The 26,037-nt window shown below is 36.1% G+C and overlaps 1 protein-coding gene across 3 annotated transcripts in view; it reads left to right on the top strand.

The window, feature by feature from the left end:
* CEP112 (centrosomal protein 112) overlaps positions 1-26,037 on the top strand; it is a 284,870-nt gene that overhangs the window by 31,823 nt on the left and 227,010 nt on the right. The window contains exons 5-8 of one of the 3 annotated variants that reach the window (XM_087956092.1): positions 2,757-2,853; positions 6,687-6,761; positions 11,495-11,542; positions 11,633-11,710. In XM_087956092.1, the coding sequence (XP_087812218.1) occupies positions 2,757-2,853; positions 6,687-6,761; positions 11,495-11,542; positions 11,633-11,710 (298 nt within the window). Of the gene's footprint in view, positions 1-2,756; positions 2,854-5,896; positions 5,990-6,686; positions 6,762-11,494; positions 11,543-11,632; positions 11,711-26,037 lie in introns of those variants that run through there. The other 2 variants (XM_026678787.2, XM_087956091.1) reach the window with 2 other exon arrangements.

The raw sequence follows: 26,037 nt of genomic DNA, 5'->3' as shown, positions 1-26,037 counted from the left end.
AGGGAAGCCATTCCACCCTCTGCAAATCCACCAGCTGCCTTTCACAGCGAAGAAGCCGGCTAAGGGAAAGAATAACCGCATTTCTAAATCCCCACTTCCCTTTATTCGTTTGGTTATTTAAAATTTGTAAGGTAATCTGATGCCGCCGTAGATAACAGTTAAAACTTGTGTGCTTTTTATCGGAGACTTCTTGGGAGAGAGAACCTTGCTTAGCATGCACCTCTAGGTGAGGGAGTAGATCACATGACAAGTTTTTTATACTTTTAATGAAACCCAAGTTAGCGTCCATCTTTGGATCAGCAAACTTAACAATTGACTCTTTTAATGAGTCCACTTTATTGTTGACCTCAGTTAAAAGCTCAAAAGTAGTCAGCACTGTCTGTGCCGTCAGCATGCATTGCCTAGATATAAAATCAAAAAAGTTTTTATTTTGTAATTTCCCATACTCTTGTTGCAACAAACCCTCAGCGGCAACACCGACAGCTGATGTTTGAAAGAGGGAAGACTCCCCTGATAAAGAAGCAGAAATGTCCGGAAACTATGAGCTCTCTACCTCAGCTTGTAAGTCCCATTCCAGTGGATCATATCTGTTAGAAAGGCTAATAAGTGAGGATGATAATTTATTACTTACGACCGTTGACTGAATATCATTTAAAAAGTCATCCATTTTAAGTTGTTTGCTAGGGTTGCATACGGACTGTGTAGCTGAAAGAGGACGCTCCCTCTTCTTCTGTTTCTTGTTGCTCATGGTGGGCCCGTCCTCCCGCCCGAACGAGCCCCGGTCTCATGTAAACAGCAAATTAAGAATTTCAAGAATCCTGCTCCTTAGCTCGTGCATCCATAGTTCGGAAGTCCTTCTGCAGCTGTTGTATCCCCAATGGGTTTTGCCAAGTGAGGCTTCCGCGAACTCCAGATGTGCCAGAATTGCAACTCCCCTAAATTGGGGTAACAATTGATATTAAGATAGGGTAACTTTTTAAATTATGAAAATATTAAAAATGGTAGCTTTATTTTTCTAAAAGAACAAATTTGGTAACTTTAGAGTAAAAAATTGAATTCTAATGTGATGAAAAAGAAGAACATTCATTTTTGGTAGACTGAAAAGAAAGATAGAAAAATGATACATTGATTTATGTTATGATTAAAAATTCATTATTACATGAGATCTTTGTTAAATCAAATGAAAGATCTGTCTTCTATTAAAGAATGTGGTGGCTTCTATGCTCTCTAGGACATTCCTGAAGGCAACAAGGTAAACAAAATAGATTTTCCACCATAGGTTTTATTGTAATTAAAATGGAAAAAGCTCCCTTTTGGGGTTTGGTGAACTATGATTTAACATTCTAGAAGCTCTAGTAAGTATTTTCTTTCTCCTTTTTTGAATATTATATTCCCCTTTTTATGCTTAAAATTTGTAATTTGTTAAGGGTTGCTAAAGTGAATTTACAGGGAATCCTTGATTTACCATCATAATGGAGTCTGGAATTTCCATCATAAGTCATGATGATCGTAAGTTGAGGTACCAACATGATTGTACCTGAAGTTATGAGTTTTTTGCAGCAGTTGTTAAGTGAACACAGTTGTTAAGCAAATCCATGTTTTTATATGGGCCTTTTTGTTGGAAACTGGCTGAAAAGTCAAAAGCTGGTGTTGGAAGAAATATCTTCTGGGTTCAGTTCCAAGTGAGGAAAAAGACACTGGAAACATGGAGGCTGTTCAGAAAGATGGTTTAATGGTGGACAGGACACATGGCTTGGAGCTCCAAAGTGAGAAGGACGATCACATGCTTCAAGATGTTGGGTGAAGGAGAAGAAGGAAAAAGACCAAGATGCTGAGAGACCCTTGGTTTTATGCCCTCTGTTGCGATTTGAATTTGAGCTTGTATTCTGATTGGTTGTCAGACTCCCATGGGGCCATGTAGGGGCAACTCTGTAGGCTGTCCTGAGTCCCAGGTTTGGTTGAGCCTTGCTGGATGATGATGTAATAAAAGGGCTTTGGGCAATCCCTATTATGGCTGTACCTGGAGTAGATCTTAGTTATGTAAAATAGACTGGCCCAGGCCAGAGTAATACCCTATTAGCAAAGGTGTGTGTGTGTGTGTGTGTGTGTGTGTGTGAGAGAGAGAGAGAGAGAGAGAGAGAGAGAGAGAGAGAGAGAGAGTTTCTGCCTCTTTGAGTTTCTACTTTTCTTTTTAGGTGAAATATTCTGCCTTTGTAGTATATCCTAAAATATTTCATTTTTCTATAAGAGGGATGGGTGCTAACTTCCTACACTGGCAAACAAGTGTAAATTATTGTCATGTGACCTTGGACCACTTAAACCAGCCATAAAGATGATTTGATTGCCAAGCATCCAAAATGTGGTCATGTGACCTCATGTTGTGCAATCAATGGAACTCCAGAACATGATCTTAAGAAGCTTTTGTGGGGGCTGTCATAACTTTGACCGGTTGATAATGTGAGGACCACGTATATTTTTAGGAAGCAAATATAAACTATATAGACAAGCTGCTTTTCAAAAGGGTTAGGAGATCAAAGTCTGACTGGTACAATGTTTAATTCTATATTGCCTCACCTTCTTGTTGGTTTATTATGACAATAGATTTAATTGTTCTATGTCTTGTGCCTTTTGAAAATTCATATAATAGTATTGGAATAGAAAGGCAAGGTAGAAATATAAAGAAAGAAAAAAAATATTAAGGAACTGTTGAGAAGACAGGTTTTTCAGTATGTTCTGTTTATTGCTATTTATTATAGAGAACAATATACCTGTAATGGAAAACTAGCCTTAAGGTCACATTCTACGAGTCCTCCTCATTTGTCAGAAGATGAGACGTATTCATCAAATACAAGGGTAAGGTTTTTTCCATATTTTCAGTAACCAGTTTTCTTTAAGTTTCAAAGTGCAAAAAATGAATGTAAACACGCAAGCAGTTAAAACAGAAAAAAGGCAGAAATGATGTCAAAAATGTATGTATATATGATGTATGTTTATAGTATAGTATATTGCAATGTATCTTAAACTACTACAGTTTTTGCAAACAAATGCTGAGTTGGAAATTCACTAAGGAAGGAATTCATTTTAAACACCATACTGGCTATAGTGGGTTGTTTAAAAGTCAACAAAATAAGTTTAAAAGCCCTCTGGAGGGAAGCCATTCCACCCTCTGCAAATCCACCAGCTGCCTTTCACAGCGAAGAAGCCGGCTAAGGGAAAGAATAACCGCATTTCTAAATCCCCACTTCCCTTTATTCGCTTGGTTATTTAAAATTTGTAAGGTAATCTGATGCCGCCGTAGATAACAGTTAAAACTTGTGTGCTTTTATCGGAGACTTCTTGGGAGAGAGAACCTTGCTTAGCATGCACCTCTAGGTGAGGGAGTAGATCACATGACAAGTTTTTTATACTTTTAATGAAACCCAAGTTAGCCGTCCATCTTTGGATCAGCAAACTTAACAATTGACTCTTTTAATGAGTCCACTTTATTATTGACCTCAGTTAAAAGCTCAAAAGTAGTCAGCACTGTCTGTGCCGTCAGCATGCATTGCCTAGATATAAAATCAAAAAAGTTTTTATTTTGTAATTTCCCATACTCTTGTTGCAACAAACCCTCAGCGGCAACACCGACAGCTGATGTTTGAAAGAGGGAAGACTCCCCTGATAAAGAAGCAGAAATGTCCGGAAACTATGAGCTCTCTACCTCAGCTTGTAAGTCCCATTCCAGTGGATCATATCTGTTAGAAAGGCTAATAAGTGAGGATGATAATTTATTACTTACGACCGTTGACTGAATATCATTTAAAAAGTCATCCATTTTAAGTTGTTTGCTAGGGTTGCATACGGACTGTGTAGCTGAAAGAGGACGCTCCCTCTTCTTCTGTTTCTTGTTGCTCATGGTGGGCCCGTCCTCCCGCCGAACGAGCCCCGGTCTCATGTAAACAGCAAATTAAGAATTTCAAGAATCCTGCTCCTTAGCTCGTGCATCCATAGTTCGGAAGTCCTTCTGCAGCTGTTGTATCCCCAATGGGTTTTGCCAAGTGAGGCTTCCGCGAACTCCAGATGTGCCAGAATTGCAACTCCCCTAAATTGGGGTAACAATTGATATTAAGATAGGGTAACTTTTTAAATTATGAAAATATTAAAAATGGTAGCTTTATTTTTCTAAAAGAACAAATTTGGTAACTTTAGAGTAAAAAATTGAATTCTAATGTGATGAAAAAGAAGAACATTCATTTTTGGTAGACTGAAAAGAAAGATAGAAAAATGATACATTGATTTATGTTATGATTAAAAATTCATTATTACATGAGATCTTTGTTAGATCAAATCAAAGATCTGTCTTCTATTAAAGAATGTGGTGGCTTCTATGCTCTCTAGGACATTCCTGAAGGCAACAAGGTAAACAAAATAGATTTTCCACCATAGGTTTTATTGTAATTAAAATGGAAAAAGTTCCCTTTTGGGGTTTGGTGAACTATGATTTAACATTCTAGAAGCTCTAGTAAGTATTTTCTTTCTCCTTTTTTGAATATTATATTCCCCTTTTTATGCTTAAAATTTGTAATTTGTTAAGGGTTGCTAAAGTGAATTTACAGGGAATCTTTGATTTACCATCATAATGGAGTCTGGAATTTCCATCATAAGTCATGATGATCGTAAGTTGAGGTACCAACATGATTGTACCTGAAGTTATGAGTTTTTTGCAGCAGTTGTTAAGTGAACACAGTTGTTAAGCAAATCCATGTTTTTATATGGGCCTTTTTTGTTGGAAACTGGCTGAAAAGTCAAAAGCTGGTGTTGGAAGAAATATCTTCTGGGTTCAGTTCCAAGTGAGGAAAAAGACACTGGAAACATGGAGGCTGTTCAGAAAGATGGTTTAATGGTGGACAGGACACATGGCTTGGAGCTCCAAAGTGAGAAGGACGATCACATGCTTCAAGATGTTGGGTGAAGGAGAAGAAGGAAAAAGACCAAGATGCTGAGAGACCCTTGGTTTTATGCCCTCTGTTGCGATTTGAATTTGAGCTTGTATTCTGATTGGTTGTCAGACTCCCATGGGGCCATGTAGGGGCAACTCTGTAGGCTGTCCTGAGTCCCAGGTTTGGTTGAGCCTTGCTGGATGATGATGTAATAAAAGGGCTTTGGGCAATCCCTATTATGGCTGTACCTGGAGTAGATCTTAGTTATGTAAAATAGACTGGCCCAGGCCAGAGTAATACCCTATTAGCAAAGGTGTGTGTGTGTGTGTGTGTGTGTGTGAGAGAGAGAGAGAGAGAGAGAGAGAGAGAGAGAGAGTTTCTGCCTCTTTGAGTTTCTACTTTTCTTTTTAGGTGAAATATTCTGCCTTTGTAGTATATCCTAAAATATTTCATTTTTCTATAAGAGGGATGGGTGCTAACTTCCTACACTGGCAAACAAGTGTAAATTATTGTCATGTGACCTTGGACCACTTAAACCAGCCATAAAGATGATTTGATTGCCAAGCATCCAAAATGTGGTCATGTGACCTCATGTTGTGCAATCAATGGAACTCCAGAACATGATCTTAAGAAGCTTTTGTGGGGGGCTGTCATAACTTTGACCGGTTGATAATGTGAGGACCACGTATATTTTTAGGAAGCAAATATAAACTATATAGACAAGCTGCTTTTCAAAAGGGTTAGGAGATCAAAGTCTGACTGGTACAATGTTTAATTCTATATTGCCTCACCTTCTTGTTGGTTTATTATGACAATAGATTTAATTGTTCTATGTCTTGTGCCTTTTGAAAATTCATATAATAGTATTGGAATAGAAAGGCAAGGTAGAAATATAAAGAAAGAAAAAAAATATTAAGGAACTGTTGAGAAGACAGGTTTTTCAGTATGTTCTGTTTATTGCTATTTATTATAGAGAACAATATACCTGTAATGGAAAACTAGCCTTAAGGTCACATTCTACGAGTCCTCCTCATTTGTCAGAAGATGAGACGTATTCATCAAATACAAGGGTAAGGTTTTTTCCATATTTTCAGTAACCAGTTTTCTTTAAGTTTCAAAGTGCAAAAAATGAATGTAAACACGCAAGCAGTTAAAACAGAAAAAAGGCAGAAATGATGTCAAAAATGTATGTATATATGATGTATGTTTATAGTATAGTATATTGCAATGTATCTTAAACTACTACAGTTTTTGCAAACAAATGCTGAGTTGGACCTAATAAAGAATATGAGAAACAGGTAGCATATAATTTTATTTTTCAACACTAAAGTATTTAGTCAACTCTAAAGTATTTAGGCTTTTTTGGCCTCTTCTTAGCAATAGACATTTGAAGATGTTGGTTTTGAATAATTAATTTTGCATCAAATGTCTTAATAGCTTAATAAATAACATGGTATGAAAAGACAAAGAAGAAATTATATAGTTTTCCTCAACTTAATTGACTAAATTCCCAGAATTTTCTCCCATTTTTTTCAGAGCCTTTATAAATAATTTTTTGATGCAAAGGTTCCCCAGAGAGGCCTGCATATGCTAAGTAATTCTTCCCTGCCATTACTACCATTTATGTGGAAATAATTGCTGATTTATATTAAGAAATTACATAGTAATATGTACAGAAACGTGTATATAATACACATGTTTTCTCCTAATTTTTCTGTTTTTCCATATTTGCACTAAAACATTTTATTTAAAAATTGAATGTTTCAGGGAGATTGTTATAGAAGAAAAACTTCTTTTGATGACAGTGACTTTGAAGCTCGTCTCAACAGTTGGAATCTTGGGGTAAATTCTGGTTTTTTTCTTCATTTCTTTTTTGATTTCAGAATGATAATCATTTAATCCCTGCATTCAGTATGTGTAGCATGACTTTGCATAGGATATTCTAAAATGAGTTGGAAAGAAACTAAAGCAAATCTTGGTGTTTTAAAAGATATTTAAGAATCCAAAACTTTATTTTCCACAAGTGTCCATCTAGGTGTTTCTAGGAAATCCATCAGCAAGATATACAGCAACAGATTTATTTCTGTATTTCACCATCTGGTATTCAGAGATACACTGTGATTTATTTTGCAGGTTGTATATAACTGTCATGACTAGTAGCTATTTGTACATCAAATATATCTAATCTCTTTCAAAACCCATGTAAGAAAAGTGTTTGTTAGATGGTGGGAACAGGAAATTAAAAGGTCAGTGGAACTGCAGAGAGTTGTGGATAATATCACATAAGATTGGAAAGATACAGGATGATGGATTTTTGTTGCTTTCATGTGTTTCATATGATGAGAGGCTATGTTTGTATGTGGGGGAGAGTTTTTTCCCCTCTGAAAATCACTGTTTTTGCTCCTGTCAAATAGTTATGTCATTTCAGGAATTGGCACAACTATTTAAGAAGTTTCAGAAAGGTCCTACATTTGTAGCCCTGTGAACTCTAAAGCATCTCTTTGCTTTCAAACCTGAAGTGCTACATAGCCTAATGCCAAAATAAATGGTTTGGTAGATGTCCTTGCCTGTGCCTCTGCAGTCAGTTTGTTGGTCAAATTACTTAGATTTTTCTACTGTTGGATAGCTTACAATAGGAACTAAATAAGTTTCTAGAATCTTGAAATGTGTCTTTTAGTTATTTATTCAAGGCATATACTACATAACTTCTAATGACTTTGGATGGAATACAAAAATCTTTAAAAATATCAAATATTTCTAGCCAAAAAAGAGCCAGGTTTTTAAGGTCCCATGAACTTCAATAGGATAGGAGCCACCTGGATCTTTGAGGGAACCTGATTTCAGAGGGTGGTTTCAGGATCTCAGTAGATGGTATTGTTTCATCAAAGGCACCAAGAACTTGCCATGCTTGTTGGACTGAAGTTGTTGGGCAAATACTAGGGAAGTTAGTTAGTCCCTTGGGTAGTTGGGTCCTCTGCCATGAGTAATAACAAGCAACTTGAATCACACTTGGAAACAAGCTGCCAACCAATTCACTCATGGAGCAGAAGTGTTACAAGCCCATGCTGCCTCATTCTGGACCAGTTGAAGCTTTTGGGTAGTTTTCAACAACAGCCCCTTGTAGAAAGCATATGCCAAGCTGAAGTGACCTGGTTGAGAATGATTGTTCGCTACCTTCTCTATCTAGGGAAAGCTTCTCTATCCAGGGAAGGGCCCAATTGGTGTATTAGGTCAAAATTGTGCAGTGGCCTTCCTGCTCATCAAGCAGTATGAGTCCCAGAAAACTTGCAAATTGTGTGCCCCATTTTTGAATGGGGAAGTGCCTGATCCAAGTTTAAACATGCAACATCCTCAGAGCTGGGTAGCATACAAAAGTTACAACTCCTGTTTTAGACTTTTAGCTTGAATGTAATGATTCTATTTGAACATAATTCAGTTATGAATGGAGTAGTTAATTGTATTTTCTAAAATGAGGAGTGCTTGCTGGCATTGATAATGTTACCTACTTTGGGTAATATAACATCTTGCAAGAAAACAACCAAGCTCAGAGAACACAAAGATCCCTCATTTCAGCCCTGAGCTACATTCACCTTCATTTTTAGAAAAAAAAATATTAAGAAGATAATCTTTAACCTTAACTGCTCTTTTTTTCTTTACAAACAGTATATGAGTATGATAACTTATGTGCAGGTAGTATACTCCAGCAAAGTTTTGCTAAAAGAAACATGTTTCCTTCTATCTTTGGTTAAAGATTCTTCAGTATTGATGGGTGCTATTTATGTAGAAGACATCAGATGTTGGTTGTGGTGTTGGCCCTATGCAAGCTCTGGATGGTGTTAAGCTCTTTCCTAGAGCACAGGTGTCAAACTCACTGCGTCACATTGCTGTCAACGTGACTTTTGCAACTTTTTCCCATTCACAGAGCTGGGGTGGCTGTGGCCTGCATGTGATGCATCTGGCCCATGGGCCGCCAGTTTGACAGCCCTGTCCTAGGAGTTAATGATTTAAATGTTCTACTGGATTCACAACTACTTCTTGAACTGAAAATAGAAACTGTGGACAGGGAAGACTTTGTCCAAATGCTGTGTCAGTTACACTTCCTTTGGAATGGGACATTTTTGTAAGAATAATGTTATGCTGAGATTGGATTGTTGAAATGTATTCAGCTTGAAGATTACCTGGAAGCTTAAGCTTATGGAGAATGTGGCAGTCACTCTGCTGGTAGGTTACAGCCATTTTGGTAGTGTTACGTCTATATTATGGGCTTGGCATTTGTTAGTATGTTTATACATACAGTTCAAAATGCTTGACCTCTGATATAATCTTACATGACTAGGACCTATGTTATTAGGGAACCCTCTCCTTCAAAAACAGTCTACCTGCCCACATAGGACAGGCAGACTGTTTTTGGAGGAGAGGTTGGCTGAGGAATTCTGGGAGCTGAAGTCCACAACTCTTAAAGTTGCCAAGTTTGGGGACTCCTCCTTTGGGACTTTTAAGAGTCAGAAGTGCTGAATCACTGCTTGTTGGTTTATTTACAATATCTCTCTCACTCTGTAGTATTCTAATTCCTTAAGGCACTTTTAAAATTCAGAAAGGTAGTAAAAATTCTTTGCTTCTGGGGCCTAAGGGACTCAAGTGGGTTATTTCAAATTTCTAATTATGTTTTAATTATATTTGTTGTTTTAAATTGACTGTTTTAGGATATTTATAATGTTTATATGAGCTTCCTGGAGTATTTAAAATTGAGCAGAATATAAATTATGTCAATAATAAATTTACATAAATAAACATAAAATCTGCCCATAGGGTAAAAATAAATGCAATTATTTTATCAATATTATGCATGTTTTTAAAAATAATTCCAAGGGAAAATTTCATGAAGCTTTATTACATTATCCATCATATTTTTCTTGAAAGTCAATGGGTTCTTGCTGTTATGATTAATATTAATTTCCGAAACATTTTAATTTATTATTTTATTGCTTTTAAAATAATAAAGAAATGAAAAGAAGTCCTAAGATAAGAATGCATTTATTGTTAAAGAAAAAATAAAGAAAGTGTGATTTTTGTAAAAGAAAAAGTGAATAAATGTAACGAGAAAAATAGTATTCTATATCATTTTAACTATAAATAGTTACAGTTCTGTGTATAGATCTGCACCCATCATCTTGGCCTTCCCAAAAGACCTGAAATCCTGGCTCTGACAATTGGGATGTGTCATATTGAAGGGTGGCTAATGGATTAAAATACTCTACCTCCACCCAATGTATCTTGCTCCCTTTCTTACCATCTTTGTCTATGTTAAGGTTAATTTTAATGGTAATTACTGTAATATTTTAATGTTTTATTCTGTTCCTTTTACTTGTTTTAATCTGCCTAGAGGGTAGCTTGGTGAGATGGGTAGCATATACATTTCATAGTAAATAAAAAATAAATAAGTAAATAGCTACCCAGTGCAATCATTATTCAAATACATATATATTTCTAATACATTTAAATACTGTAGCTATCACATTTTAAACCAACTGTATTTTGTATAAATGAGTCCCATGGTTCATTATAATTCTCCTAACAAAATCTATGTCTATAGGCAGTCCATTCATAGGTGACAACCGCAGTCAGGTTAATTAATTTCTGTAACATGACATGTCACTGTTACAAAAAAAAAAGGACGGATCTCAACTATTGAGGAAAAGCTGAGAATTGGAATGTAGTGAACGAATAATGTTTGTGATGCAGCTAAATTAATATATTTGGGATGTCTAGTTGCTGATATTGATATATTGAAAACCAAAACCAAAAGCTAAAATGTCAAAATTACCAGTACTACTATGAATCAACTATAGATTGACCTCTCAGGCAATAGCACTTTGAAATGGTCTTGTTTTTGTCTGTATATAACATTTGTTTGTATATATTGGAAATTATCCAGAATTGCTAATTTACTTTTTAAAAATAACAAATAAGTAAACATTTTTAGATGCTAAAGGTGTTAGTTGCATCAATGTGTATTTGCATAATTGTACTGTTTCAACAAATGAAACAGTGGGCTTGATGTTTAAATAAAATTATTGGCCTGTTTAACAAAGATGTAAAAAGAATAGTTCTATGAGCTGACAGATATACTCGCTATGAACTATTATTCATAGTCTTTCAGTTGTACCACAGAGATGTTGCCTGGTTAACAGAGTTGAAGGATAAGAAAAGCCAGAGAAAAATTAGATAAATATATGAATGTTAAAATGTTGTTTCTCAAAATATTCTTTAGGAGTATTTCCCATATTGTGATATTCTCTGTCTCTCTCCCTCTCCCTTTCTTCATCGCTGTTTTAAAAATAAGCTTTTTTTCATTCTATTTATATCTCACTTTTCCTCTTTACTTCACAGTAACTTTTTGAAGATTTGCTTGAGGGACTATGATTCTTACAGCTAAGCTGTTAGTTTCTTGAATCTAGTATGAGATTTTTAAAAAGATGTCTCTATCATAAACTAAGCACAAACCCTTTAATCGTCTTCTTCTAGACTTTATCAATTCAGAAAGTCTTCATTCTCTTTTAATGTATCTTTTTCAGCTCGAAAATCCTAGATATTTACGTGAGAAACCTATGCCCCTCTCATTGGTATGTAGTGTTCGCCTGGTTGTCTTGTTATAATATTTTTTCTCTGTGTTAACACTGGTGTTAAATACAAAATATTATTTTTTATAATAGATGTCACCCAAGTTAGGTTTGGGGAAAAACAGCACTTCTCGAGATGAACAAGCACTGTTCCGAATGCATGAAAAGGAGGTAACACATTTTGCTTTTATAATTGTCTTCTAATTATCTGTTTTAAGGCAAATAAAATATATAAGGTTATGAATTAAACATAGTTTCTGAGGCTAATTTTGACAGCAGATATGGTATTAGATGTGGAGTAAGACACATAATTCACTATGATAACTGGCACTTTAGGAAAATGATATGCTATTTAAAAAAATAAGAGAAAGATTAAAAAAAATCTACATAAAGCCATTGAATGAGATAATTTAGTGGCCCGAGGTGAAATATCAGTGCTGATGATACCTTGCTTTATCTTTGCCCTGGACTGACCAAGTGATACTGTGGGGGCTGGATTGGAAAGAAATGGACTCAGCTCAATCCTAGCAAAACTGGATGACTGAGTTTTAGATCCTCTTGGATCTAATGGTATTTTATTTTTAGTTCTGGATGAGGTTACACTACTCCAGACAGGAGTGGTGTGCAGTTTGGAGGTTCTCCTGGCTCATCTGAAGACAGGACAAGAAGCCATGGGTGGAAATTAATCAAAGAGAGAAGCAACCTAGAACTAAGGAGACATTTCCTGACATTGAGAACAATCAATCAGTGGAACGACTTGCCTCCAGAAGTTGTGGATGCTCCAACACTGGAAATTTTTAAGAAGAGATTGGACAACCATTTTTCTGAAATGGTATAGGGTCTCCTGGCTAAGCAGGGGGTTGGACTAGAATACCCTTCCAACTCTGTTATTCTGTTGTTCTGTTTAAAGAACAAGTGGCTGCTGTGGTCAGAACACAACATGCTGTATGCCAGTTACAGCATTTACTGGGTCAGAAAACACTGATTAGGCCAGGGGGTGGGCAAACTTTTTGGCTCGGGGCCGCATTGACTTTTAAAATTTGACGGACGGGCCGGGTCAGCACAAGATACGATACATATAAAAACTGCATTTGTTAACAGTTCCCTTTTCAAAGCGAGGAGGAAAGAGTTTTGTTTTTAAGCGGGAGAGACGCCTGCCGTACTCGGGTAGGGAAAAATAACTATTTTTTTCTCCGAGACATCCTCCAAAACTCAAGTTTGGCGTCATAGTTAAATTTGCACAACATAGATAGATAGATAGATAGATAGATAGATAGATAGATAGATAGACAGATTCTTCCCCTACGAATAAATGACTGTGTGTGTGTATGTGTGTATGTGTGTGTATGAATGTACCCCTCAGCTTACAAAAGTTGGCCACTTATAAGATAAAAATAAATAAATGCCCACCCCCAAAACATAACTCCTCCGGTGCCCACGGATAAACTGTGAACCACCAATTAGCGGGTGGTTGGCCGAACCCCAGAGTGCTCCTTTGGTGCTGCCTCCCACGCCCCTTCCAAATCAAACGTGGCTCAGGCGAAATGAAGCTGGGCTCTGCCGGTGGTGGCCGCGAGAGCAGCGCTCAGGGCTCCTTCTCCGCAGTCACGATGGAGGGGCAGGAGTCGAGCCGCAGCATCCCGCGCTCCTCTCGGCTCGGCAGCTTCTCTCCCCGCTGAAGGGACTGCGACGAGACCTCAACAGGTTTCAGCTCTCTTCGCCTCCGCCGGGCTCCTGCCCCCGTTTCCTGCTCTGCCTGACAAGCCCGCCAGGCGCCCTACTTGCTCTCCACCACCCGCCTCCGCCTCAACCACCTCCTCTCAACGCTGCCTGAAAGCAGCCAAAAAGTGGCCGTGGTTACATCATGGACCAATCTTCGCGGGCCACATAAAAAGACCAACGGGTCGGATGTGGCCCGCTGGCCGCAGTTTGCCCACCCTGGGTTAGGCTCACTTTTGTCTTGAGATAATCTTCTGAGTATATTATCGCAATGTGTTCTAAATGGGACTGCCCCAAGGAACATTTAGAAGGTGCAGCTAGTTCATGTAGGAAGTTATGATACACCTTAGTACATACATGTTATACCTCGGCTTCATGATCTGCAGTAGCTTCCATTGAATTTATGAATATTTGTGGGGCTGCAGCTCTCATGTTATTTCTGTTGATTCCATAAGATCTGACCGGAAAAGTTCCACGGATTGACAACTAGTGGGTCCTAGAAATGGGTATTTTCTTCCATATTGCCTGCATATCAAATTACCCCAATATTAAATTGCTGGGTTTTTGGAAAGCCTGTGATTATTGTTTTATTGTTATTGTTAATTTTATTGTTTATTGAGCCGTGCTCATGGCTGCCACCACAATTTTTAATAGGATTGTTTATTGATGCTTATTATAAATTGTCTTGTTATGCAGTGTTAGCTGCCCAGAATCATTCACACATTTGTAACTACTAAAGGTGGGGTATAAAACCAATTAACGAAATATGTAATGTAATTTTGTCTAAGTCATGTTGAATATATTTTCTCAAAGTTTATTTAAATTCAATTAAATTGTTACTGTCATTGGTGGAAACAAATTGAGTTTAAATATAGTCTAGTAGTATCAGCAGGTTTTCAACAATTTCAGAATATATGAAAACTGATGATAGAAATGGTTTATTTTGAGAAAGAGGAAAGTACAGTAATCTCCACCTTTTCTGAATGCCACCTACCCACAAAATGAGTGAAATTCTTATTTATGTTCTCACCAACCTAAGATTAAACATACTGTAAGAAATTGATTTTGACACAGAGAACAAGTTGAACTGTACAATGCAACAGCGATTGTATTATTTTTATGGTTATAAACTACTTTTGAACAATTGATTTATTTTATGTAAACTATGGGTTTTTAGAACCTTTTTGTGTTTCTGTTTAATTATGGCTTACATTCCATTCTGTATTGTCATATTATGGGTTGATGTTATAAAAACATTCATGTGATGTCACCAGGGGTGGGATTCTACCGGTTCTGTCCGGCTCTGTAGAACCAGTAGCTCTGAAGAGCAGCAGACATAGAACTGGTTCTAAGTCTGCTGCTGTTTTGGCCCACCCGCCCGCCTGGGCTCTTACCTGACCTTTATTTCCTGCTTTTTCAACCACGCAAATCGTAAATCACCGAACTGGTAGTTACACCAGTCGGATCCCACCCCTGGATGTCACACTTTACAGCCGCACTACTTAGTGATGGAAATTCTGGCAATCCTGGCTGCCATGGTAATCCTAGGACTGCAAGGGTCATTATGTGAGAACCTCACATGATTGCAGCATGGGAGGAGGCAGGAGTACCAGGCAGGCAGGCTGGTGGGTGAGAGCTGTGAGCAGGGGAATGCCATGAGCATATGCTAAGGACCAATGGTGAGGGCTGTGTCGGGTGGTGTCACAGTTGAGTGCTAGGGAGTACAAGTGGGTGGAGATGACCATAGATGGTGGCTAGCCTGAATGCAGGATGCTGTGATGGCCAGAATTTTGAGGACTAGTCATAACTTTTCAGTGCAGTCGTAACTGAACACTTGCTGAGTGAATGGGTATAACTGCAGTACTACCAGTATAACACTACTGTAGAGCTTTTCTCTTTTCAGGGAAAATAAATGTTAGGAAAAACATGAAATCCCTTGGAGGAAAAAAATGTCCTTTTTGAAGACAGCAAAGGTGGGACCCTGCTCCGACCTTGTCTCTCTGGTTTCTAGTTCTACTGAAGTTAATTGCTCTGGCTTTCCAGAGCAGCAGGAGACCATTGGGGGTGGGGGAGAAGAGCTCAAAAGATGGAACACAGGAGTTAAAACATCATTATTAAGGGTAGTACACTCTTTTAGCAAGGAAATTATGCTTGAACTTGGAGTATATGCATGTGCCTCTTGCTTTATTTTCATTTTGGTGACACACAGTCTGGGTTCAAACACTGGATGAACTCCACTATTTGTAAATTATGGCTTTTATCTCTGTGCAATATGCTTCTATGGTTTATTTAACAAATAAGCTTTAGATCTGGAATGTGGAATAGAATAAGAAAGAGACAAAATTGGGGATACTAATGAAAATGTAAAATAAAGCCAAAGCCACATATCATTCTGGAACGCCCAATTCTGATACAGATGGCTCTGTTGCAGCTTTGTGATTTTACAAGAATCTTATTTCTTAATTGAAATGTTCAGCATGAATGTAAGCACTTTTTATAATTATATCACAGGGTGTTAGTACTAGTTGTTGTGGTAAATGCCTACATGCCTTTAATTAATGTACATAGGTATTAGACCTTGATACAGATGAAAGAGCTCATTTAGCAATTCAGAACAATGTATTTAACCAGTGTAGGATTCAGATAATTGCAGGCAGACGATCAGTCTCTTTCCTTTATTTTGTATCAAGCTTTCTTTTAAGACAATTTTTAGATCTTCTTTATGTTGATGTGGATCTAAGAGTCTTTCAAAAAAATCTGTCAGCTCCATACATAGTAAAACAGTGTTAAAATAATTATGCACAAGCAGTCTGGCTTTTGCGGATACTTTGATAGTATAAATAATTACAGAACTAGATTGTCAGGCCATAATTGAGGTTAATTAATTATTAAGGTTAATTTTTGAGAAGTGGCAATCCTAAAACATCAACATAAAACATCTTAGTAAAATAACCATCCTTTTACATAAAAATCATGATTTTAAACAGCCATGGAATAATCATTTCCATGCCATGTAACTGTTTTAATGCCTTCCTGAATGCCAGGAATAAAATTGTTAAGACATCTAGAGGCAGCGTATTCCAAAATACTGAGGCAATCACCAAAGATAGTGCAAAGGTAGTGCAATCATAAAATAAGGTTTTATTCTGGAATGGTGACTTTTACATCAGGCTGCTGTGCTCTATACCAATTTTAGCTTCCAAAATATCTTCTGAGACAACCCTAGATGGATTGCATTGCATTTTCAATCATGTAATGATATAAAGATAGGTTACTGTTACTAAATCCACTTTTTCTGGGTTAGGTTGCCTCTGAATTAGTCAAAGTCTCCAAAGTAGAGGAGCCAGCCTTATCGTGAATATGCAGAGTACAAAAATGATTGCTCAAGTATACAGTGTCCTAAAGCAGAGATTCTCAAACTGTGGGTCTCAGAACCTTTTAGTGCAAGTGTGACAAGCAACTTCAATGGGTGAGTCTTTAAGAAAACAACAATAATTCTGATCAGCCTTTGTAGGCAGGCTAGAGTGCTGTCAAAACTTACTTGGGCTTTGCTCCTCACTTTACCTGCAGAAATTCTAATGGGCAGTTGTACTACAAAGTTTACAATGTAATCATATTAAAATTAAGTGGCATATTTCCTGCCTAACGCTCATCCAAATGAAATCATTATTTGCATGGGGTGTGAAGGAAAATCACATGTTTTTATTTATTAAACCTATATGTAGTTGTTTGTAAAGGGATATAAGTAGAGTATATTTTAGGGAGATCATGGAATGTGTGTGCTGCAAGAAATCATAGTGTGCAAATTTGCTGTACTATATTGTGTCCTTGGAAAACAAAGAACCCTCACAAGGTGAAATAAACGTGTTGGAGGCTTAATATCTGTTTTATTTGATATCTTGCCAAAAATGAAATGACAATCATGCCACTATGTTTTTATAGTTTATAATCTATTTAACTGATGCACTCTTGTGAGAGAGCATGATTTTACTAACCACAGAAAGTAGAACCGATTGGGAAGTATATTAACTATGTTCTTTCTATTTCTGATTTGAATTATGTTGGTGTCTGTAGTTTATACCTTGAAACTTGTACAATGGTAACAAGAGAGTTCCTGTTTGTTCAGGGAACGCCCTGATTCATGAAGGAATTTAGAGCTGACCTTCAGAAGGAATCAATGAACTCAAAGAGAAAAATCAATTCTATACAGTTCTGAGAGAGAGGGTAGTATGAAAAAGAAATTCAAAATAATCTTGCCTTGAATTTACCTGGTGTAGAATAGAACAGTGAGCAACTTGGACAAGGTTTCAAGATTCTGTTATCTTCCTTACTATAATAAAAAAATATCTATCATGCATGTCTCTTGACGTGACCTACCTTTGTATCTGAAGTTTTTCTTGTATGGTGAAACTACATGGTTGTTCAGAGTTGACAATGATACGTAAACATCTGTCTTGTATAGTGTGTGTGCTTGTGTGTGTCTATTCTGATTTAACAATTGTTAGTAAGAAAGATAAATCTGAATAATAGATGTTACAGTAGCTGGAGAAAAGCAAAAGAGAAGACAAAGAACTGGAGAAAATAACAAAATGCAAAGACCTGCAAATAGAAGTAGAATGACTGCAAAAGAAAGCAAATATACCATAGTACCGATAGATACGTTGGGTGCAATCGCCAAACATCTGGATTATCATTGGCATTGATCATATCACCACCAGTCAATGGCAAAAGGCAACTTTATTTGGAAGACCTTATATCCTGTGACAATATCCTTAACACTGTCTGACAACCGGGAAGGACTAGATAAAAATGCCAAATATAAGAATAGCCTTTGTGCAGATATGGAAAACTCCAAATACCCCTAACGAAGAATTAATAATACATAAAGTAACAGAAAGTGCTGAGATGTTAACATTGAAACTGAAAGAAAAAGATGACTCTGAATTCTTTTTAATTTGGAACAATTGGTATAAATGGTTAACAAACAGAACTAAGAAGTGAGACAAGAAACCTAACTGGAATAACCCTTAAGAAAGTAAAGCATAATTTTGTAAATTATACAAAGATATAAGAATATAATCATAGTTAGAGCTATTATTTCATATTAGACAAATGTAATATAACGTATTATGATATTTAAACCAAGAACCTGTATAGATGCCAAGAACACTGTTTTATGATGTAATAAAAGAAACTCAATAAAAATGTATTTTTAAAAAATGCCAAATATGGTCTAAACAGCTTGCTGACTGTGTGACCAACCACAATAATACCTTTCATATTTTTATGTGTAATAAATTTTGCACTGACCAACTTTCAGTGATTTTGTTCAGCTTACAACAGTCAAACAAATTACAATAAAGTCAATAATAAAGATAAAAGTTGGCAAGCACAATGAAATGAGGGATTCTCACTTTCCCTTGCTGGAGACTAGGGTAAAAAGTCTTTATGTCTCTTCCAAACAAGTAGCAAAATCAATCCATATCTTGGAGGGAATCCTGTTCTAGAGGGTGGGCACTGCTATTGAGGTATAGTCCCAGGTCCTGAGAGATGCCAGTCTTTTTAATTGAAGGAAGCCAGAATACATCAACCTAGCAGAATTTAATTAGTGGGACTGTTTACTTTATAAAATTTATTGGCTGCCCATCTTACCACGGGATAACTCTGGGTGGCTTATAATCATAAATCTCTTTCTCCACATCCTCTCTCTCTCTCTCTCTCTCTGTATGTGTTAGTGTGTGGTGTGTTTTTAGAAAATCTATATAGCCCCCAATTGGCCAATTGAAGCTTCTAGGTGGATTTCAAGTGCATCCCCATGTGAAGAGCATTGCAGTAATCAAGCCAAAAGATGATGGGAATGAGTGACTATCTGAAGGCCCCCCAATCTAGGAAAGGGTGCAACCGGTATATCAAATGAAGTTGTGCAAAGACTTTTCTACCCACACCATATTGATCATACTGAACTTCAAACTGACAGATGATGTCACTCATGGTTTCATGTAGATAATGAAAAGGAGGTGGAAGAAAGAGAATAGAACTGTAGAGCACTCCATCCAGAAATGTATCATTGACTTTAGATTAAATGAACATCTATTGACAAGATTGAGGTTTCCATTTTGAGTTTTCATAGTTTTGAGAACATTTTGAGTTTTTGCAGTTTTGAGAACCCGCATTATATTTTATCTCTTCAAAGTGGCTGCTTTGTTAAAATGTACTGTTGCCTTTTTGGAACAACATCTAAGTTAGCAGGAGGCTATCTCTAGAATAATGAGGGAGCAGATGCTGACAACTTGTTTTCTCTACTTACAGACTTAAAAGCCTATATAAATGCTTATGTTTTATCCTTCACAATATTTTTTATGTCATCTCTAAAGGGCAGGGACACATCTATTAACCTTTCTAAAACATATTGGGATATCTTTTTGCTTTAATAAAGAAAAAAAGCTGCTTTTTGTAATGCTGATTGACAAGCTCAGTATCTTTCGTAGAGCATAGAAATATGTTTTAGAAATGCATTTATTTATATCTCGATGTAACATAGGGTTGACGAGATCAATATCTTAGCCTCAATTACTTCCAGAAAGTTTTACTGCTTGTAAAAAAATTTTTGTTCCTGATTCTAAACTATTAGACCTTTGGCTTCAGCAAGATGTTCTTCAAAATATTTTGTTACTCCTTAGTTATATACTAACTAGTCATGTAAAAATAGTATATGTCCTAAATAAATTAAATTAATCAAAACAGATTTATTTTCTGTTCTTTTTTTAAAAAAATCTTCAGATATACCAGAGCTAGATAAATTAATATGATTTGTTATTATACTTTCTTCCACTGAAAGTGTGATATTTGGTTGTTTTTATTTTGCAACAACATACATGTAGCTGAAATAGCATTAATAAAAGTAACTTTTAATACTTGGTAGCATTATAAATTTAGTGCTCATTTCCACATTCTCCTTGCTCCAGCTCTCAGGTTGGTCATTTATTTATTAAATTTATAAGCTGCTCATCTCACTCTGAAAAGTAACATTTAAAGTTTTACAGAGAATATTTTGTTTGATTGATTTCTTTATCCTTAATTATTTATTCAAACCTGTCCTTGACCCTGTCCTTGAATGGCTGAGTGGACTGGACATTAACACTTGAGCCACTATAAATCCATGTATTTGCCATATGCTAAATAAATAAATATTCAAACGTATATACTCATAGTAAAGGTCCCATCTCAGGGCGAACCTGTTGCTGATCTAAAATGGAATCAAGATGATCCAGCAGGATGAAGAAACTCCCATTCAAACATTCTCTGTTTGTTCTGGTCCATATCCGTAATAAAGATTGAATTGGAAACATTCTATGTTGTATAGAAGAGAAATGTTTAGGAAGCCAGGAAATTGAAGGGCCACTGCAGGACTAACGTGAGTAAATATGAGATGTTGTGCTCCCTGACAATTTCTGCTTTGGCTAGATAAAGAAATAGAACCTTTTCTAGTGAGCAACTTTCCTCTTTTTTAGCTCAAGGGAATACTGACTTGTAAAACATCTTCCGTAGGAAACACTATTTTTCATCAATAATTTCTGCTCATGTTCCCACCTCCTTCATTCTCTGTAAAGTATTCAGGCCAAGCTGCTGCTGCTTTTGAGAGAGCTAAGATGAGGAAAGCAAATGCTTTCTGCCTCACTTTCTTCTCCCCCTCAGGAAAACTTTCTATGCTCCTTTCTGTTAACTGCATCTTACTTTACTTCCTTGGCTTTTGGAGAGCATCAACACTGTCTTTGATAGCAGCAGTGGCAGCCATAGTTAATTGCTGTCTTTGTGTGAAGGTAGAAACTCTGCTACTCTTGTTCCTGAGGATTGAGGAAGAGGAATGCTATGAGAGACTTTCCTGCTAACTTGAGGACAGGACAGGAAGCAAACCTATGGGTATATGTGTCTGTAGGTTAGTGAGACCTTAAATATGACCTGACAAAGAAATATGTATTTTGGTAAAAATGTGCTTCCCTTTGCTCTGGGCCAGTCACATGCAAATGCAGAGGAATAGCTTGCAGTAAGTTTTACTTAGCATTACACAAATTCAGGCAGAGGCAAGCATGATATGTATGCAAATGTATGGACAGTACAAAGAAAATCCCTGGAGAGTTTGTCTGCAATAAGTTTCTATAACCAAAATCCAAAGCACCTTGCAGAGGTTACAGTCCAGTGGCCTAAACATAGTTGATGGTTTTTCAGCTGGTCTTTGGCCAGAAAAGCAGAACTTGAAGATACTAGAGCATCATGGGTGTCAAACTCAATTGAGTCAGGGGCTGTAACATGATATTTTTGCCTTTGTGGAGCCAAGGTGAGTGTGGACTGCACACGACATATATGGCTGGCAGGCTAGCAGTTTGACAGGCCTGTTAGAGGATCCTGATTTGAAGAACACAGAATTTGGATTGGTTACTTAGTTGTTGCTAATGAAAAAAAACAGGTTAGTGATTGCTGTTAATAGAATCCACAATAGTGAAGCTAGCAGGGAGATGCATTGAAGTTCTGCCTGCCCCTGCAACTGTTTTCCCTGCTATTTTGTATGATTGCTGGCCAGATCAGCCACAAATGTTTGAGTGCCCACAACTTCCTCAGATTGAGATATCTGCTCCTTAGTGTCAAAATCCTCTGAGTCAGTGGAGGCCACAACAATCATTACATTATAGTGAATGAATATAAACAATCCAGCTAACATCTACTTAGTCTGTTCTAATGACTTTAAGTAAAATTTCCTGCATTCTTGACTTCTGCATAAAGGGCTATTTGGTTTTTTTTTCTCCCCAGCCTTGAGTGTCTTGGAGTTTTTCTGAAATGGAAATGCTCCTTAGGCTTAGAGCATCTCCCAATTTAATAGGACATGTTTCTGTTGCTAAGGGGAAAAAGTATCTTCTCTATGGATGCTCAAATGCTTGTACTGAAATAGGACTGTGGGGATGTGTTACTTCTCAGTGAGATTGTGTTGAAGTAAATAACTTACATTTCATCCCAGGATATAAACTGGCAGGATATTGTAAAAATGAAGCAACTTGATTTTTTTAAAATATGTGCATTTAAAACTTTTAGAGGTAGGTGTGTGTGTGCAGTGTGTGTGTATATATATATATATATATATATATATATATATATATATATATATATATATATATATATATATATATATACATACACACACACACACACACACACACATATATGTACATATACACATACACATACACATACACATACATATACATATATATATATATATATATATATATATATATATATATATATATATATATATACATATATACATATATACATATATACACATATACATATATATACATACACACACACACACACATATATATTTGAGAGAGAGCTAACACACACAAATATAAAAGTAAATGTATTGGTTTCACTCTTAATAGCTTTAATTGTAGAGACAAAACAGATGTTTGATATCAGTAGTGTTTACATGCCTGGAAGACATGCCTTGCTTCATAGTTTTCTGGAAAGAGCATAAACAATGATGAAAACACAGAAGAATGAGCAATGGCAATGATAAAAATATTGCACTTGCAAACATTTTGGTAAAAATAATTTCAAATGTTCATTTTACATTTTGATTAGTTTTTTCAGGAATACATTTATATGATTCACAATGCTACTTGTCTAAACAGTTTTGATTTTCATTTTTTGAAACAGCAAAATAACATAATATTGTTTGGATAATTTGATAATCTCCCCACTTTCTGGGAACAGCATCCCCCCAGTGCCTTCTCTCCTGAGTTCCCCAAAGCCCTTAAGACTTTCATCTCAGGCTTGGGATTAATCTGTTTGTAGGGTCTCTAGTCTGGCTAGTTTTTGTCATGACTGTTTTAAGACTGGACTGCTTGTACATATTGTTTTATTGTATGTTTTTAACTGACTTTGTTGTTTTTATATTTGTAAGCTGTCCAGAGGTTAAGGGAGTCGGTGGCTGTAACAAATTTAAATAAATGAATACATTTTATTTTAAGAAATTCTAGTAGCCAAATATAACTAAATATAAACTTTAATCATATTAATTTAAACATACCTTTAATTTAAAAAATGATTGCAATTTTTAATTATACTGAATTCTAAAGTTATGCAACTTTGGTATTAATAAGTTTAAAATAATACACTCATACATGTAATCAGGCTAAAAATGCAAAATTCAAAAGGTCATTCTAGTTCTTTCAGGGGATAATTTGATCTTAAATTTCTGTCCTTTTTCCCACCGCCTGCTCCTTCAGATCATATTTCAACTCTCCATATCTGTTTCTCTGAAAACATTATAATGTTAGCTATTCTAAAATTTTATATAGTATATAATCAGTAAAACAGTTGTTAGGATTACTGCATTTCACAGAATAATTGCTTGGCTGTAATCATATTTTAAGAGTTACATTCTCTGCCTAGTTTACTCATTACTTGAGTATTAAAAATTGGCCTGTGTGACAAATCCTTGGATTTGAAGCTTGACTTCATCCCTGCTCTGCATATAGGATTTTGCTGCTTGTATGGTTTCAGTCAAACTTGGTACAGTCTCCAGAGACGTATGTTTTAATTCTGCTTTTATAACAATTTTATTGACGATACTTCATTCCGTGGCTGAATCCACATTAAATATAGTGCAGTTTTGCCATAATTAAAACATTTCGTAATGTGAGAAATTACTCTGTAGATTAACAAATACTCTGTAAATGATTTAAGAAAAAAGTTCAATAATATTTCTTTTCTTGAATGTAAGAAAAAGTTTAAAAATAAAGGTATTAGCTAAATAAAAGGAGTAGTATTGGGTCTTTAATTATAGAAAACAATATAAGGTGTTTGTTGAGATATTTCAGGAGTATTCAGCTTCCAGATAAGGTGTTTTTGGCCAGTTAGATGAACAGTGCTGCAATTGCCAGCCAGAAGATGGTTCTGGCTGACAGATAACTATTCCAGAAGAAGAAAAAAATGGGGTAATGAATCCATTTGTGCTCTAAAAGAACTGCTCCTTACAAAAAAAGAATTCAGTAGTTTACTTTGCTTGAAGTTGATGGTGAGTCAATTATCTTAGGAGTTGAGTATTTATTCTAAATAGTTGTGTAGCCTTTTTATGGATATTTCACTTTCAAAAGCCTTACCTTCTTAATAAGTTTATGATTTGTTTTACAACCTAAGAAACATATTCTGAACATCAATGATGTTTAAAGCAGCAGCTCTCAACCTTTTGGGTACCAGGGACCAGTTCTGTGGAGAGAGGTTTTTCCATGGACTGGGCTTTGCTTATTTGTGTGGCCCAGTTTCTATAATGCCATGGATCGGTACCGGTCCATGGACCAGTTGGCGATCCCTGGTTTAAAGAATCTAGATGAGTATCTTCTTTTTGAAATTAAGAAGAGAAAAATCCATGTGGTAAAGGATTATAATTTAAAGGCAAAATTGTGATATTAGAAAGCTTCAAATGAAAAAGGAGGACAGTGATTTTTTTTTTTTAAAAAGGGTTTTTTTCCTTGATGAAAGTATCTTTGAAAATTTAAATAGACTAACAGACCAGACCTCTGTGGGAAGGTGACTATTTATATAAAAGGACAGTAATAATTGGTGGATTTTAGAAAACAAGAAGATAAGAGTAATATGAGCTAGACTGTTTGACTGACTACGAAAAGCTAATTGGGAAGATAGTGAAAAGAAAAGCAGAATAAAAAAAGAATCCAACTTTTTTCTCACCATAGTAACTGACATACTTTCACTTTCTCACCATGGCAACCACGAGAAAAGCTGCCAAACTGGGAGAAGGACACACAGGTTCACTAGAACAACTTACTGATAAGGGTATTGTATCAGATTTATTGAAGAAACTATTTGAAGAATTTGGTAAAAAGATGTCTGCGACAGTTAAAAAGTAAATGGATTTGTAACGATGAGAAAAGATCTGAAGAAAGAAATTAAGAAAATTGAATCTGAGGACAACTGGCTGCAGATTTGAAACAAGTTACTGACAAAATAGACATTTTAGAAACTATGACAGAATTTATAAATAGAAGTATAGAGAAAGACTTGGGTAATCTAGCATTATTGGAATTTAGAGAAATATTTTTTTAAGAATTAGAGCAATTCCAGAATGACATGGAGAGGACATTCGCAAAAAGAGCCTGGATCTCTGGATTGGGAAGAAGACAATTTTGATTCAGAGATTGATTAGGCTAAAGGATCAGTACACATTTTACAACATTAAAAAATGGTCCAAGGGATGTCCTTGAACACTTTGTCAGGAAAAAGACAACAGATCTACAGCTGCATTTTAATACTAGGCTGATAATACAAATGTAGTTGTACCTTTTCTGACAAACAGAAGAAAATTCCATTTTGGTGGTGTAAGCTGCAACGGGTGATTTTTACTTTCAAACAATAGAAATTTGGGTTGAACTCTACGTAAAAAGCAAGAGATTTTTGGGGAAGAAATTGAAGAAGAATTGGATGAGACACAAAGGGAAGTGACAGTGACAGATGAGACTAAACAAATGCCACAACAGATGCAAGACATTGAAGAAGACGCCACATTAGGCAGCACAAATATTCACTTTTCTAAAATCTTGGATTAATTATGGATTACAAATGCTTAACATAAAGTAAAAGTGGAACAAATGCCCCTCAAAAAAGAAAAAAAATCACTATTTGCAAAAGATAAAATAAGATGTGTGGGGTGTAGGTTTCTTCAGAAAAAGTGGACAATATTTGTATAAATAGAATTTACCTAG

Source organism: Notechis scutatus, chromosome 2 (genome assembly GCF_049901735.1).
Source record: "Notechis scutatus isolate UNSWTSFEM ecotype Mainland chromosome 2, rNotScu1.2, whole genome shotgun sequence".
Classification (NCBI taxonomy): Eukaryota; Metazoa; Chordata; class Lepidosauria; order Squamata; family Elapidae; genus Notechis; species Notechis scutatus.
The sequence above is the reverse complement of the archived record's forward strand: the minus strand, read 5'-3'. Positions and strand labels throughout refer to the sequence as shown.